Here is a 17,895-nt window from a genome sequence, read left to right on the forward strand (position 1 = left end):
AGAGGAACTTGGAAGATAGAGATTCAAGTTACTGTGGCGGTATGGCACATTCTGTGTGAGGTCCAACAGTTACCTAAACTCTCTTTACCTTTCTTCCTATCTATGACTGGAATAACTTAAATTTTTGTTACTATTTGTTAAAATTAATTCTTACTGTTTGTGCCAACACAGCATCCTGTGATATCATTTTGCTATGATTTAACATCAAAGTCAAAAGAAAATACTATATACTTATTTTTAATAATTTATAGTGTAGTCACCAGTACAAGATAGTGAAAGATTCCTTGTTGCTGCATCAACCACTAATTGTGCTGTCTTGTTATCTTTCTAGAACGTTACATTTACTCATGTTGTTGCGGTATCAGTTTGAAGTATGTTGGTTACTTGACTTCAGGGATAAAAATAACAGAATGAGCTGGAAAGCCTTCTCCTTTGGATCATGCAGGGCAGGGTCTTTCACAAAGACCGATGCCCATTTTCTGTAAGGAAAGGCATGTAGAAGTGCCTTATGTCATTGCTTGGTGATATGCTTGAGATGTACAATATTTGGTGAGTAAAGGAAGTCCAAATTATAGAAAAGGGAATAGAATTGTCCTTGATCAGTTATTGCGTCTTCATTCAGCAGTTATATGTTATATAAGATCCGTAGAGGTCTATGTATAAGGCTAAATGAAAATGGGAATAACATGCAAGAAACGAGAAGAGGTAAAAGAATAAATGATAACAGGACCAAGTAATATCAAGGTTTTTTGTTCGTTATTTTTCCCCCACTGAAGTGGTTCGCTGCTGTTATATTTGTGTACTTTGTGCCTTCTGGTGTTGCTGTGTTGTTTCTCACTGCAGATTTTTCTGCTACATTCTATTCTATTCTAAATATTGGGTGGCATTAACTTGTGCTTTAATTACTCTGCCAGCAAAGACATGTCCTCTCATTCCAAAGCAGTATTTGACTACTTAATTATTCACAGTTTTTGTTATCAAGACAGTATTTTCCAGTAAATAATAAAGGTTTTATCTGAGGATGACATGCCCTATCCCTGGAAATGTTCAAGGTCAGGTTGGATGGAGCTTTGAGCAACCTGATCTAGTGAATGATGTCCCTGCCCATGGCAGAGGTGTTGGAATGAGGTGATCTTTAAAGATCCCTTCCGACCCAAACCGTTCTGTGATTCTATGATCTAAATTCTTGACTTCTCAAACTGGCAGTTATCCACAGAGACAATGATGAACAAGAGATAAAGCCTGGTATCACTCTCTGATATCAGAACTAAACTAGCGCATTTGGCTTCCTGGAACCCACAATACTTAATAAAGATAGATTTATGCTTTCTGCTGGGATGTGTTTGTTCAACCAACAAGCAAAGCTTTATCACAGAAAACTTGTCACTGAATTGAAATCTGTTCTATTTGTCTGAACTGTATTAGTCCACACTGTACAAAGGTGGAAAATACAAGTATCCAGATTCTACTCTCAGGACTTGAAAAAGGATCGACCAGTAATTGTTTACAGTAACAGAATTATCTTTATAACATAATCTTTATAAAATTTAAACTGCTGTAGGTTTTTTCTTTGTTTTTTCAACTTAAAATCAAGTTTATTTTCATCTGTAAGCACAGTAATATTTTCAGGTAGACTAAAATCAAGGTGTAAATTTCACTAACCAGATAAATAACTTTCATAGTTTTACTGAATGCTAGTAACCTTGATTACTAGCATCTTGAACCAAACTCACCTCAAACTCAGTTCTTTTTGCTTCTATAAAGTTTACTTTATAGAAGTATATTTAACTATTTACATTCAACTATTCCCCATTGTTTTCAAACAACTGACATGTGAAACATCCATTTCATAAGTGCATATAGGACAGATTATTTAATCTCTACATTAGCAGTTAAGTTTTGGCAACTTAATATATAGATAGGTATGTGTAAGTAGTAGGTAAGTATCAGTAAGTCCAGAGATGGACTGGATGACAATCAGTGAAGTTATGGTTAAGTATTTTAAAGGAAATTATATACAAATTAAGAAGAATCAGGTTTGTTTAGGGATTCAGTTTTTGAGGTTAACTGCAGCAGTAGACTTTAAAATATCATCACAAAGCCTTAAATTAGTCAAGGACACAATGAGTCCTAAAGTATTTTTTTCTCACCTTAAGGATTTTTAAATTAATGCCTTACTGACATGGATTGAGACAGAAACTGATTATGTTTATCTGTGGAACCTTACCCTGTTAAAACTCAGGGTAACTGCAAGACTCAAGGAATTAGGAAAGAAATATTGAACACTGGAAATTCTTAACAGTCGTTTCATTTCTAGAAGACTAGCAAGTACTGCCTTTCAAAAAATACAAGACAGATGACCATCTCTATCTTTGAAATCACAGGGAAAACATCATGGTTCAGGTGGAAATAAAATGCAAAGATAATCTTTAGTCCATTGTTATCATTATCTTATAGTAACATTTTATAGCATCCTAAATATCAGCAATTCTTTAAATTCATTAGTCAACTTTTCATGATATCTAAACAGAACATATCTTAAAATGTTCCAGTCACTTAATGAAGGTTAATTTGATGCTAACCAGTATGTATGAAACTTGATCAATGCTTTGTGAATGAATTTGTTTTTTTCCAGTCCTTTCTTGGTCCTTGACCAAGGGCGAGTACTTAACTATAGGTCTGACCTGCAGTTCCTTCCTCCAAATCAAAACCACCAGTCTAAAGAAAAGAAAGCAAGGGAAAAAAGTAGAAAAGAGAAACACATAATGTATTTATATATTTTTTTTTTTCCAACCCCAGGTGGTGTCAATCTAAGAAAAAGCCACAAAATAGACCATAAGTTACAAACATGTCCTTGCTATCATTACTCTTATTTTTTACCAAGCCTGCACTTTGTCTGTTTTCTGTATATAAAGAGTTGCTGATTGCCAACATTTGCAAGCTTCACATAAATAAAAGAGTTATATATAAAAAAAAGCGTGATATGACTTCTCTGTGTGTGGTGGAGAATAACACAATGCAAATCCCATTTAGCATCCCACATGATCCCTGAATGGTGAAACAATTTCTGTGGAAGAAATTTCTCTTGATTGTTTGCAGCCCACTTGTCAGGGAGTGTATGATTTGGAATATCTCCATATTGCAATTTATTCTTCCAGTTGTTTACTTCTCCAGAACTAAAGTAACTGGTTACTTGGCAGCCTGTCAACAGGAGAAGAAAATTTAAAAGAAATAAATTCGTTGTAATTTATATTTCACTGCTTTCTTAAAAGGTTTCCAATTCTTCTGTTCTTTAGAACATTATTTTGAAACAGTGCCTTTTGACTAGTTTAACATGTGGAAAAGGTTGGTGAATCCCAAATTAGTACTCAACTTGTAGGATAAAAATGCAAACTTATATAAAATACTATACAGGTCCTGTCAAAATAGCTGTGGAATTCAGATTTTTTTAATATTGGAAAATTGTTTGTCCAAGAAAGATTTGTGTCAAACCAAATTCCAATGAAAGGTATATTATACTATAAAATAATATATAATAATACAAAGGTAATAGTAATATTGATAATATAATTAACAATATAATTTTATTAATCTATATAACATAATTATGCTATAATCTGAAATTTATTTATTTTTTCTAACTTAAATCATGTCAAAAACACACTATTGTTTCTTTCTACTTTGTGCTGTTCAGACCATGATTTGTAGTATGTCAGAACCAGTAGAGAAGGTTTGAGTAGTTTAAATGAGCTGTGGATCAGGCTATTACAGGGAGGAGATGCTTTTAAGTTGTAAAAGAGTTTGAAAAGCTCAGCATTATTATGATTATAGGATTTCAATACAAGCCATGTTTGGACGTGATATGAAAATGCGTCTTTAAGTTAGACAATTAGCAGAGCTGTAGCTCTTGTATATACTGCTAGGATGCTGCACTCCTGACATGTGCTTTTGCAGCTCTAGAGACTCAGCTGTAATTCCCTGTCTGAAGCCTTTTAATATGGCTGTTGCTTTATTTCCTGATAATGAATAATATAATCCTAGTTTTGCCCACTGAGCTTAGTATGTGTGTCAGTACTGCATCCCTCGCTTTCTTGATACTGGCTATCCATAAAATGCTAGTTTGACATGGAATTGGTCTTGCTGTCTCTTAAAGCTTTTAAAGGTGAAATTTTTGCTGTCATGATTTAGACATTTTTTCACAGATTATCCTGGTTAATGGGAAGACAAGAGATCTGTATGATTTAAGCATAGAAATAGTGATTGGGTTGAAGCAGGCAAATAAGATAACCAGGTTATGAGCCTGAAAGAGGAGTTTGAAAGAGGAGGTGGAAACACTGCTAAGGGGGAAGTAAGATAGAGATCTATCAGTGAAAGCACTATTAGTTGGTGTCTCTGCATCCTCTAGTACATGTCAGGCAGACTCACATTTCTATTTGGATAAAGGAGTTAAGAGGGAAATAAAAAGCTAGATATACAGAACATTAGCCTAGAGAAAGAGTTCTGTTGGTATTGTGGATGATGTTAGGTAATGATATGGTAGAGAGGAGAAACAAAGAGACAGAGTGAAGGGCAGAGACTTGTGGAACTTCAGGCAGGGGAAGCAGGGATGAAGACAGCTCTCCAAAAGAGCAGAAAAAGGAGTAGGAAGAGGAACGTCACTGCATTTCTGTAGAATTCTTATTTTATGGGGTTTTGTGAGCTTCATGATTTGGAACTGGAGTAACAATATGGAATACAGAACTATAACTTAAAACTTTTAGAAAATATTAAATGTTTAATAAAAATGTATAAGAAAGAACAAGAAAAATCTATTCTAGATTCTTGGGGAATGGATAGGACTCCATAACCGTTATAGCTTTTGTTTTTAAAATATAGTTTACTTTTACAGCTTGTGCTCATATAATTTTATTTCCTAAAGCATAGATTTTGAAAGTTCCTAAAGATTTAAAATTAAAAAAACACCAATTACTTGGCTTAACAGTTTTGTTAAACACTTAATGTTTTCGTCTGATTATAACTTGTCTAGAAGCATAATTTAGAGTAGAATAATAAGAAGTACAACTAATGAAACAACAATGTAAATAAACTAGTTAAAGGAAAAATAGAATTACTATCCAGAAAAAAGTCTTGATTTGTATCTATGTAGGCATGAATTCATTTTTAAATTTAAGAGGCAGAGAGTTGGACGGATACATTATAAATGCATAGAGTATGTTTTTGGTCACAGACCTGAACTGTCTGGTAGTTAGAGTATGTGCTTTAATTTTTCTCATCTTAATTTTTTATCCTTTTTTGAATTTACATGATGAGATTTCCTTTAAGCCCTGTATGTTATGCAAGAACCTCTTGCTTTAATGGTGTTTTAAAACAGCTGTAATTTGACACAACAGACAAAGTTCTTACTTTAAAGATGATTTTCTCAATTTATTGCTGAATAGCTGAAAAATTAATTTGGACACCTTTATTCAAGTCACATCTGATGTATTAATTTCTTTTCTTGAATAGTGAGACATGTACATTTATATTGCTGTTTGGAATATATGTTCGTAACAAACCCCACACCCCGCCTAACATACTACGATGCTTTTACCATAAAGAATATACAGGCCTATGTTTTACTGCCATAAGGCATTTGACACTATTAAAATGATTGGCTGGATATTATCCAAGGCATTTGACATAGCGGGCAGTAATGTAGCTGCACAAGATTTTAAAGCAATAATAAGTTGTTTATCTTACTGGACTGAATTCTTTGATAAGCATTTCTGAAATGCTGAGTGTTCTCTATGTAATGGGAAAGAAAAATCTGGCTCATACTAGGCTGGTTGCTGTTATACTGGCTCTGGGACTTCAGACAAGCAAGCTCAGCTGTGTAGATTAAAGCACTTGAGCCTTGCCTGCAGTAATTTATGAGGATGGATGTTCCTGAAGCATCCTTTTTGCCACTTCATTGGGCCTGGCTACAGCTCTGTTTCCTGCAGGATTAGTATCGTCATCTCTTTACGCAATGTAGACTGAGCTTCAGGAAGAACTGGGGATATCAGAAAAAGACAAACTGTGAAATGAAAGATATATATAATTATCCAAGTCCTTCTCAGGTCAGTCAGTATTTGGCACTTCAACCTTTCAGGTAGCTTTGCAAATCTCTACCAATAGTTTTTAAAAAAAAAAACTTTCTCATTGTGTCAATTTTTTGACCTTCACATCTAAACTCAATACTGTCTCACTTTCTGCTTTGTAAGATGAAGTCCATAATGGGGCTACCTAAACAGTGGAACTAAGAGGGTTTTTTTGGGCAAAGAATAAAATACAGCTTTTAGACATGAACTAAATTACAAGATACATATTCCCATGATCTGTAAAATCCTGTGCCTTATTTAAGAAAATTAAAATCTCTGATCTCTCGATCTCTCTCTTTTTACTTGTTTCCTATTTACTATCTAGTCAGATAGACTCTGGTTAATTAAATGTGATAATGTAAAATGTAAAAAAATGAATATGTCACATTATTTTTGCTAGTCTGATGTAATTGACATGCTTCTTGCTAATCATATACACGCTATTATCATACATACATTTTTGGTGCTGTGCATAATTCTTGCAGATATGAATTTCTCTGTTCACACAATTTATATAGCACAATTAGTGAATAAAGCTGAAGAGATAATTACATGCAGAAATGTCCCATTGTGGTTGAAATTTTTGCTCTATTTTAATGTGATATAATAAATAGGGAAGCAAGTGTTTGATGTGAGACCTTAGATATTTCAGGCTGCGTGTTTGTGGTGGTTTACCTAGTTTGCCTAGGAAGGTCTCATTGGGAATGACTGTCAAATCTCAAACAAACTTTGGATGAGGGCACAAATTTGTGGTATAGAGAACTGGGATTTCAACAGTGAACAGCTTTAGCATATGCCATATTTCCAGTCATATCACCTAGCTGTGTATTTGCTTTTCTGAATTATAGTGCTATTTCTGCTGACGGATACTAAGCAGTTCGATCCAGTTACTTTAATATAGGTGTTGCGAATTGAAAGACCTTATAGAGTGTCTGAGATATAAGTTTTATAGATATGACATGGCATCCATGGACCCCAGGGCAGCAGCTGGAAGCTAAGTGGGATTGCATGTGCATCGCAAATATCACTAGAAACATCTACTTAGGCAAATATATTGAGCTTTTGATGGTAGTCCTGTAGCATCTCTGACTTGTTTTCTTCATACTTTCAACAGTAAATGATCTCTGAATTTAGCAGTAAAGGTTTTCTTCAGTTGTCCTAAAGTACTGATGACCACTGAAGAAATTGTTTCAATACGTTTCTCATATTTCCATGTTAGTTATAGATGCAGGGAAGAAAAAAAAATTGTAATTTTAAGCTGTGTGTTTTGACTGCTAATCAACTTCTAAACAAGGAGAAAATAATTGAAACATTGTTAGACTCAAATAACAGTATAAAGCAATCATTTCACTAGAGAATTTTCAGAAAGAGAAAAATGAGAGGAACTTTTTTCCTCAAGCGCTCTATGACCTTATTTCACCTCATGCTGAATGTGCTTGCCAAGAATTGAGTATATTATTTTTAATAGGATACTTGATTTACTAACTACATGGACTGTTCTTTTTTTGGCATTCCAGGAAATTCTGTGAAAATAAGCAGTATTAACTGCTATAACAATCTACTGACTTATTTGTTAAAATCTGATTTATGTTTAAGCAGTTTTTTGTAAATTTTAAAGAAAGCTTTTGGTTTTACTCAGAACTCTGCATCTGTGTTTCTTTGTTTTAGATTGAGGAGGATACATGGCAGAAATACTACCTGGAAGGAGTTGCAAATGAAATGTATACAGAATATCTGTCTAGTGCCTTTGTGGGTTTGTCCTTCCCTGCAGTTTGTGAGTAAGTAGAAATACATATTAATATACCTAAGTATTTTCCTTCTCTCAAGTGAAATCTAAGGTTTCTGCAGGAGACCTTTTCGCTCTGCTACAATGCTAGTGTTGCTATATCAGATGGGATCCAATAAAACAGTCATTAAAGCAGTCACTGCATGGAAGAATTCCAAAGGTTGTAATGCCTATTTTCAGAAGAGACTTGGAATTAAGTGATTGAAAATGAAAGCATAAATGTTTTCAGTGTTGAACAAATTCATCAGCAATCCATTTAAATTGAGTTATTTACTTGTAAGTGGTATCCTATTGTTTCTTTTAATGATTCTCATTCTTTGAACAGTGATTGTCAGCATCACCGTCTTGGCTTAAGTCCCATTCCAAGGAAATTATTCATTAATTGAAACAGATGTGTTGGAGTCACATAAGCAGTGTGGCATCCAGAGCTGTGTGGAACTGGTTGCAAACCACTTTTAACAAATGAAATATGTCAGAAAAAATGTCTATTCTGTATTAAGAATGGAGTATTTGAAGCATATAGTATATAATCATAGCATAAGCCATGCTACGACTTTATTTCTAGAGACTGAAAATCCTTGTATTTGTCCTAGAATGACTCTGCAAATGAAAGATTTGTATGCATAACGCTTCTATGATAAATACTGTGGCCACAAACACAGTCAGGATAGTTTAGCACAGTCGTATTTCGTCTTTGGTTGGCATTCTTCTTCATTACAGCAGTACGAAAAAATCACAACAAAGACTGTGGACAGCTTTTGCTAGGGACCATTCAAGTGCTTAGAAAGAAACAGACCCTGCTCTGAAATGTTTGATGTCTAACTAGGTAACACAGAAAAACTTCTGCAGACTCTGTTCTTAGAGGAAGAAATAGAGGAAGAAGACAGATACCTCTTATTTAAAGGAGAATGATTTTACTTTAACTCCTCTTGCTTCTCCCAACTTTTCTGATTTTTACAGTGGCATAAACGTAGGTTATGACATAAAAGTGAAGGAGAAACAACTGTTAGACCAATGCTATCCATTTAAAAATCTGTCTTTTTCTGGGATGTAGCTATGACAGAGCCCAGTCTTCAATTTGCTAGTAAAATGAAGGGGTTCACAATCCATTCCTCCACTGTGTTAACCAGACTGTGACTAAGTTATTGAGGGAAAATGTTTATAAGCACAAAACTTTGCCTGGATATCTTGAAATAGAAAATCTTGTAAGGTATTCTAGAAATTTGTATTATATTCAGAATGAATGGTAATTTGTGCTACAATCATGAAAACTAGATCTCCACGCCAAACCATTGTCAAACATAGTTGAGTTTCTATGAGTTTTTAGAAGCATTCGAGTGAGATTGTATTTGACGTAAAGCTGACATTCATTCAACTGTGCTGGTAGAACTGAGATAAAATAATCAATAAAGAAGGGCATTTTTTGAGATTTAGAAACGTCTAAACTTTGGAGGTCTTCTCAAGGATTTGGTTATCTGGAGGCTTAATTAACTGTGTTTCCTAGTTTAAATTAAAGAAAAAGATCTATCTCAAATTTTCCAACAATTTAATAACTATTAAATTCAGGTTAGTTAAAGCTTATTGAAAATTAAAAAGTGTTGTTACATATTAATGACTTTGGTGCATAGGTATTTTCTTTACTGTAAGAACTGGCTATTCAATATCCAGAAGAAGTGAAGAAAAGCAAAAAGCGCGTTGTAATGGTTTGTGAAGAGGAAATAAGATCAGTGGACAGCCTTAGTGTGATCAGCTACCCACAAAATATACAGACTTTGAGAACAGTTATTGTAATTTAGCTTTTAAAATTTATGCAGTCAATGAGATTTTAAAACCCTGAATCTAAATGGGATATACTGCTTCCTCAGTTTATTGGTCTTGATTTCTGGTCTAGGAATGGGATCCTTCGGTAAATAGGCTGCCATACAGTTTGGATAACAAACATAGAGTGCAGAAACATCTCCTCTTTCAATGGGGGTGTGATAGTCAATATTGTTGACAATTTCAAGCTTTTGATAACACCAGGGTGAAGAACTAGATTGAAATGTAAGTTATTATCAGTCTGTAAGTTTTACTTATAACTCTGAGTATATGTGTGTGTACTGTGTGAACATATTCCCACCAATATATTTTCATTACATGAATGTAATTCCTATTGTTCTGTGCTCTTGGATATTGTTGGACCAGGTGTGGATGGTGCTGATTGAAGAGTAAACTAACTAAACTGTCCCCGACTAGCACAGGGTCTTCTAGTGGGCCTTCTAATATTTACTAATGCAAGGCTAACCTTCACCCAGGTTCTAGACCCACCATTCTCCACTGAAAAATTTTCTTAATGAGGCTAGCACATCTATGGATTCACGTTTGACTTAGCAGTGGAAACAGCATATGAAAGGTGCCCACTTCTCTTATTTTACTGTTGCTTCTGTTTTTGAAGTCACTCATTCAATCAAATGTCATAGCCATGTTTTAATAAAAGGCAAAATTGTAGAGATGTCATTATCTCTGTATTTGTGCAGCATATTGTTGCATGGTTTGTAACTAAGGCATATTTTCCCACATTAGTCATGTTGGGTTTTTTATATGTTTTTATAACAGACCGTTTGGGGAGCAAATCACAGAAGTCTTAGAAACCTCAGTGTCCTGACAAAGAAGAATTAAATTTAGGCGAGTAGGTGACACTCAGCACTTATATACATTCTCTGTGAGCTCCACAACAGATTATTTCTCTTCTGGATATGTTCATAGCAGTAGCACTTCCTAGTCTGAGAGTAACTCCAAATTAAACCAGTCTTTCATAGAGTAAGGACAGCATGGACTGCCTGTAACTGTCAAGTTCTTGCTTCTATCTTTGGATCATTCTTTTCAACTAGATTTCTGACTTGTCTCAGAGGCTGAGGTAAATCTTAAGCACTTTTGGACTCTTGAGACTTAAGCTACACATAATACGACCAGTTTTCTGCCCCTCTGAAGCAGTGATGCTGGATCAGTCAGTACCTGTTAAATTAAGAGCTTTTCCTGAACCTAGGATTTTATTCAACTTTGCAGATGTGTGTTAGATTTTAGACTCAACAAACCTAAGCTCAGCTCAGGTAGTGGCCAAGCCACAAGACAGCCTCTAGACTGACATGACTCTAAATGAATCTTTCCATCTTCTGACTGTAATTAAAATCAGACTCAATCTGATTCTGCCAGAGACTGGCAGTCTCCTGTATTTTACACTTTCCTCCAAGTGCTCTCAGAAACTCTCCTCTGGGTCCGCCCAACAAAAGGTTGACCACCCCAGTGCCTCCACCCAGCCAATGAACATGTGATGATAATGTCCTCAGGCACACCTATGAGATAGCAAGAGCCAACATATGAGAATAGATGTTATAAGGTCTTACTGTGCTCCCTAATTTCATCTCTGTGGACAGCAACCTTTTCGCAAGTATAAAAAGTCTGCTTCAATAGAGAAATATCCATAGATCAGCACAGAGGCCTTGCATCTTCCCACAGTTCTTTCTTCTTTAATGCATTTAAAGTATGGAGGCCTATGTTACTGTTACCAATGCTTACACCATGGTTTTGGATAACCTAGATTTTACTACACTTGGTACAAGCACTAATTAGTGGGTTAGTAATTACTGAACAAATTTTGGTTTATTAATTCAAACCTCTGTATATGTAACAGCTATGTTTCTGTACATATCTAGAAAACTAACAATACCCACTTTTATAAATAAAGCTTGGTTTCTTTGTGCTTAAAACCTTCAGTAGAGCTCTTATAGGAACAATATGCTTACTTAGTTTTCTTAGGCCAATATCACCAACATTAATGGAAGCCAGAAAGAACAGTGGAATTATAGTTTTGTTTAGCAGGATAAGAATACACAAAAGTAATGAAAAAGAAGTATTTCTGAAACTCCATAGCCAAGTGTGGATTGGAGTAGAATGTATTCCACAACACTTCACAGCATTTCCATTGCATTTCAACTCAGGAACCATCTTGTAAACCAAGATAATAATTGATGTGGGAAATATGGAGAAAAATCAATGTAGAGTTCTGTATTGACATTTCTTACATTCAGTGTTTTCATAACAGACTGACAGGTCAGCAGCCAAAAACTGTTAAATATTCAACTCACATTCTTACTACCATTCTAGTAGTGGTATCCACTACTGTGAGCAGCAGATTTATTTGCTCACTTGCTCTTGGTCTCGTCAGCAGCTGCTGACTGGAACTGGTACAAATCATTAATTTGTATGAAGTGCTTTTGTGGGTATATATAGAGAGTAATATATGTCATTATGAGTGATGTATGTCCTGTTATCATGAGTGACATAAGCCACTCTACACACACTCTATTATAGTATTTCTGTAATGACTCATGAACCCACTAGAAAACAGCCTGATCTTTGTCAAGGTTCACCCATATTATACGCTTTTGTATTAACATGTACACTTGGTATTCTGTACTTGCTCTGGATGTTTACTTTTCCTGCCACCATGAATTCCTCATAATCCTAGTAGTGTTCTAGTCTTGGAGATCTTTTTCCGCTGTGCTAGATTTAAAGAGTACTTTGGCTTTTTTGGTTGATTTAAGCAAACCTTGGCCCACTTCAGTGAGTTTTTTATTCTTTTAACAAATATTAACAAAATTATTTGCTAAAAACTTTGTTAGGTCTGTAGAATAGGTGCTTAAAAGACCCATATTAAATGCTCAGCTTCTGCACTGATAGCTTCCCTCTGCCCGACCCCAATCTGTTACACTGTTGGAGACAGGAAATTAGTCTGTTGTAACCTTCAACCAGAAGATCATTTAAAGGCTTAGGGGACAAGAACCTTTTCCAGATACTTCCCATGATGAGCCTTCAAAGATTAAATAGCCTTATAGCATTATTTAACAAAGCAAAAGACAAGACATCAAAACTTATATTGTATATTGTATATTGTATTCACGTATAAGGGGGAAATGTTTACTGAAGTACTAAATTACATTTAAAGTGTTGCCATGCAGGTGCTTTAGGCATTGTTTGTATGCAGTACTTTTCATTAGTTTCAAATCTCTTTTTGATACCTCTGTTGGTTCCTGACTCTGACTAAAGAAATTAAAAAGTGTGTTCTTCAGTGTTTTGGCAATATGCATGAACACTGTTTTTCATGGACTGAACCTGGCAATGAGTATTGCTTTGTAACCAGTGATTCATAACTTGCAAAATATAAACTTTAATTGTGTTTCATTTTATTGATCAGATGGGATTAGACTGGAAAACGTATCTTGAATATGTAGTATCTGTGTCTCTTCACAGCTGAGATTATGGTTAAAATTGTAATCTGACATGGAACTGCCTGCTTAAATAAATCGTGTCTAGTAAACTAAACTTCCTGGCATTGTTGGCTTTTCATTAAGTTAATGATTCCATCATTTTAGTGGAGTTACTTCTGCTTCACAGTAATGTAAGATACATAGCAATCACAGATGTAGAAATATCTGCATGATTACACATACATGTGGCACAGCTGTGGTTTTTTCATTCTTCTGTGTTTCTGAGCTGGCCTGTTAGGGTTTCTTATCCTTTCACAGAATGCTCAAAGTTTTTACTGTTTTTCTGAGCTGTAAATAATAAGCAACAGTCATGTAAGATAAACAGTATTATAAGTCAAAATAACTGTAATAGTAGTTAAGTATTACTTTTTGAGCAAATTTTCCAGTACTGGTAGCAGCAACACCAATGCCTTCTGTGTTATGTATGTGATAGGTTTTGGCCAGTGGCTTTCCATTTCTCAGCGTCTTTAATTTCTGATTCCTCCTGTAACTTCTGTTGTCATCTGCTCTTCTAGAACATACTTAAGATCCAGTAGTTCTAATGCAGTAGTAGAAGTGCATGTAATGATCTAGTAAGACACCTGTAAAATACATATTATATATTTTGACAAGGCCGCCAAAAATCTTGGTAACAAACTTATCATTTTACACTTGATCAGATAACCACTTACATGAGTGCTTACTTTTAAGTTTTTGAATAGTTCTGTGAAATTTGCTTAATTTTTAATAGTTCTGTGAGTATTTGGTTTATTTTTTTTTCCTTGCCTGACCAATGCATGAGTGCTCAGCGTCTGGAAGCACCCAGCTGTAGGCTGAAAGCAGAAGGTCCCCATGCTTTTGCCAGTTTCATGTGATTGGAAATTAGCTGAGCCTGACATTAACAAGATTTTAAAAGAGATATTTCAGTTGTTATATATATTATGATAAATTCTGTTCCAATATACAAACCTCATTGACTACATTGGTTTTAGACAGTGCTGCTCTATAAAAGTAACGTTCCTGATATTCTCCTAACATACTGGCATGCACCAAAGTAAGCACCAGTTGCCAATGTGCATTAAAAAATAGTTTGAAAAGAAGACAAAGATAATATATTTATGAAACAATTCTGATATTGTAACTAATTTGCTCAGCTTAAGATGCTACTATAAGTTACTACTTTTTTTATCAGGACTTATATTTTTCCATATATTTTTCATTAGGTGAATAGCAATGTGATTTATCCTATGTCAAAATGCTTTTGCTAACTGCAGCTGAATCAAGGTATGGAAGTAGCTGAAAATACTTTTTCTCTCCTGAGGAGTGTACCTATTCCTTTGTCAAAAGTAGTTCAGCAAAGAATGTTATAACTTACCCTGAGGAAAAAAAATGAAGGATTTATGATGTACAAGATTTCAGTCAAAAAATTAGTTTGAGAGGAAAAAGCTTCCTTCCTGTAGATTTTTCTAATTAAAATCCTTTTTTTAATGTCTGATAAAAAAATAAGTAATTAATAACTAATCAAGGTTGTATCTTCATGTTTTGCTGCTCAGAAAGGAGAATGATAATTTCTTTAAATTCTAAATATCCCAGTACTTTCACATGCAAATAATACAGCAGGTATCTATGGTTAATTTATGCTAATGAGATAGTCTTACCAGTATAGAAGAAGGGTTTAATGTCAAAACCAATTTATTTCTCTCTGGGTAGATAGAAACAGTCAGATTCAAATTCTTAAGAGCCTTTGTTCATGACCATCTGTATTCATCAGTAGTTAGCAGATGATGCTGGCAGTTGAAAATAAAATAGAAATTAATGCCTCATGTACTGTCATTGACAATTCTTGTGGACTTCAATGCGATAATTTGAGATAAAAAGTGTTCTAACTTCTTATTACAAGGTTATTTATGTATCTGGAAAAAAAAAAAGGAGATATAAGATCTTTCTTATTTTAATCATATCAAACTATGTTTGCACAATACAGTTAAATGGTGAGACTTATTCATCTGAATGTTTAACTGCATGGCCAAGTGCATGTGAACCTGTTTATTTTACAACTTAAATATTTTTGCTATATCTAGAGATAAGAATGAGATACTGATGCCAAGTGTTAGGGTAGCGTTCTGCTTATATCTTTATGTTGACTCTGTTGTTTGGGTTGTGTTTTTTTTTTCTTATGAAGATAAATATAGAGATAGATTATCAAATACTGGACAAAACTTGAAACCAAGGAAGAGAAGTTAAGCGTGTTTCCTGAAGGAATGTAGATGGTCAAAATAAAAAAATAGGTTTAGAACTCTTGATGTTTACAGCTCAAAGTTGTATTTTATATCCTCTTTAATAATAACATACATAATAGTCTTAATACAACATATAGGGCACTCTGATGTTAATGTTTGAAAATTGATTTATTTTTTAAATTTTTCTTTTTTTGATGCTGATAGTCAGGCTTCGTTTACTTGTTAATATTATGGGTGGTGATTGGCTAATCGAGAATTCAGTAACTATCAGTATTTTGTCTGCCCATTTCTGACATTGGCTGAAGTTTTGGAGGTAGAATAAAACTTTTAATTGATTCTGAAAAAAGGTTAAATGAATCTTGCCCCTATCTGTCTTTTTGGTTGCTTCCCAATACTGAGCTATCACTTGCCTCCCCAGACAAGGAGACTACAGAGGTACTTTTACAATCCTTTAAAAGGAAAATTTTTGAAGGAAAAATATAGTCAATTATTACATTGCAAAACTTAAACAGTGCAAAGTAAATTTGATTGTATATATCCTTATGTGATATGCAACACATTACCTCAGCATTGTCAGAATCCCTACATCCATGCTTATCTCTATTCTCTTATTTTGAAAAGCAGAAATTAACTGTTCACAGTGATTTCTGAAATTTATTATAGAAATGGAATATTATCAGTTTATCAGCCAATTCTTTGTTTTCTGCTGAGTATATGAGTGATGCAAAGTATGCAGAATATTGCTTAATTTGCTTAAAGAAAATAAATATTATTGAAATATATGCAAAAAAAATTAGTAACACTGAAGTAAGGAAGTTTGTAGAGAAGCACTTAGCACTGGAAAAGTTAGTGTATGATATAGAAGATGTCAGCCGTCAATTGAAAGGTGAGCCCTAGAATAATTTGTGACAAATTTCTAGAACAGGAAGCCAGTGGCGTTGAATTTGCATACACTTCAATGACAAAAATGGAAAATTATTTCTAGTTATTTTTAAAAAAATGTTTTTTTCTTTGTTTATTCTCACAGAGCCTATTAGCTTCAAGCAAATGGTATTGTGCTAATTCACATTTCTGCAAGACTATAAGTATCATCCTTGAGTTGTTTTAATAAATACCCACTTGTACAGACTTTTACAACTAAAAATATGTCTATTACCGTGTCAGAACATACTTCCTATATATTGGTCAGAAATGTCTTCCGGTCGTGCTGTTCCTCTGTGACGGTAGTTGGTAAATATTGACTTAATAGTGTACTCTCATTTTAGTTCAGTATATACATATTTTCTAAGGAATACACACTATAATCAACATATGACTGAATTCCAGCAAAGATTTGAAAATTTTCCTCAAGACATCCACAACTATAGCCAAATGCAATTTTATGTTATGTATCATGACCTTTGTTATTATTGCTTAAGTAGACTTAGTAACATAGTGTGTTGTGCTTACACTACTGTTCTCAACTTGTCAGTTTTTATTTTTAGGAAAGTATATGTTCATTACCTTCAAAATAGAAAGACCTTAATATGTTCTGTGTATACCTAACTGAAAAAAATGGGAAAAATTCTAGTGTAAGTTTTCAAAGAAAATACATACCTCACATCCATCTCTACATATGTGATATTGATTGTGAAGAAGGACTGACTTTTGGCCTCCTCTTTTCCTGCAGACTGGTGTTCGCGAAACTAAAGCTCTTAATGATAGCCATAGAATACAAGTCGGAAAAACGAGAAAGCAGGTATGTCCAATGCCTACATGTTTTGAAGTTCTGGAACGCACTGTCAGGAATTTTGCCTGCTTTGTTTTCACAATGAACATAGCTATTCTTACACTTTTGAAACATTTCAGAGTATAATTAGAATGCCATCACATTATACCATTTCACATAGCGCTGAAAGGCTTTTGTTTCTGTCGTAGTCTTCTTCCCTAAAATTAATTCAAGTCAGAATATTTAATAGAAGGTGGGGGGACAGTGATACCTATGTCCTATCTCCAGAAGTGCATTTCGTTTTTAATTAAACGAAAACTTACAATGTTTTTGTTCATAGTCCATCAGTTTTAATGAGAGGTCCAACTTATTTTACTGAAAATAGAAAAGTGGAAAACAGATGTGATATCAAAACTCATTATGGCTATGTGTATTTTCAAAATAATAATTTCATTTAAATGAGTTTGGAAGAACCAATTTAGATATGATACAGGATAAACAGAAATATATGATAAACATAGTTTTTATATGGTATCTACTCTGACAAAGCTTGTATATATGAATAACATCATGAAACTGGAAGAGATTAATTTAGCCTTGAAATTGTCAACTGGCTGACTCCTATCCTCAACCAAAAAGAAAAAAATTCATTATCATTAGTACAGAATCATACACAGGAAAAGAAGTGTTTCTTTCAGGTTTTTTGTACAAAAATTCATAAAAATCTGAGTGAACACTGACGTCAATCTTCTGTCAA

At 34.1% G+C, this 17,895-nt stretch overlaps 1 protein-coding gene across 1 annotated transcript in view; it reads left to right on the top strand.

Moving 5' to 3' along the window:
• LOC104162128 (calcium-activated potassium channel subunit alpha-1) overlaps nucleotides 1-17,895 on the top strand; it is a gene marked incomplete at both ends in the record, with an annotated part of 71,523 nt that overhangs the window by 37,176 nt on the left and 16,452 nt on the right. Inside the window, 2 exons of the mRNA XM_009700779.1 lie at nucleotides 7,788-7,897; nucleotides 17,100-17,168. Of these exons, the coding sequence (XP_009699081.1) occupies nucleotides 7,788-7,897; nucleotides 17,100-17,168 (179 nt within the window). The remainder of the gene's footprint in view (nucleotides 1-7,787; nucleotides 7,898-17,099; nucleotides 17,169-17,895) is intronic.

The sequence above is a fragment of the Cariama cristata genome, unplaced genomic scaffold (assembly GCF_000690535.1).
Source record: "Cariama cristata isolate BGI_N322 unplaced genomic scaffold, ASM69053v1 scaffold13885, whole genome shotgun sequence".
NCBI classification, from domain to species: Eukaryota; Metazoa; Chordata; class Aves; order Cariamiformes; family Cariamidae; genus Cariama; species Cariama cristata.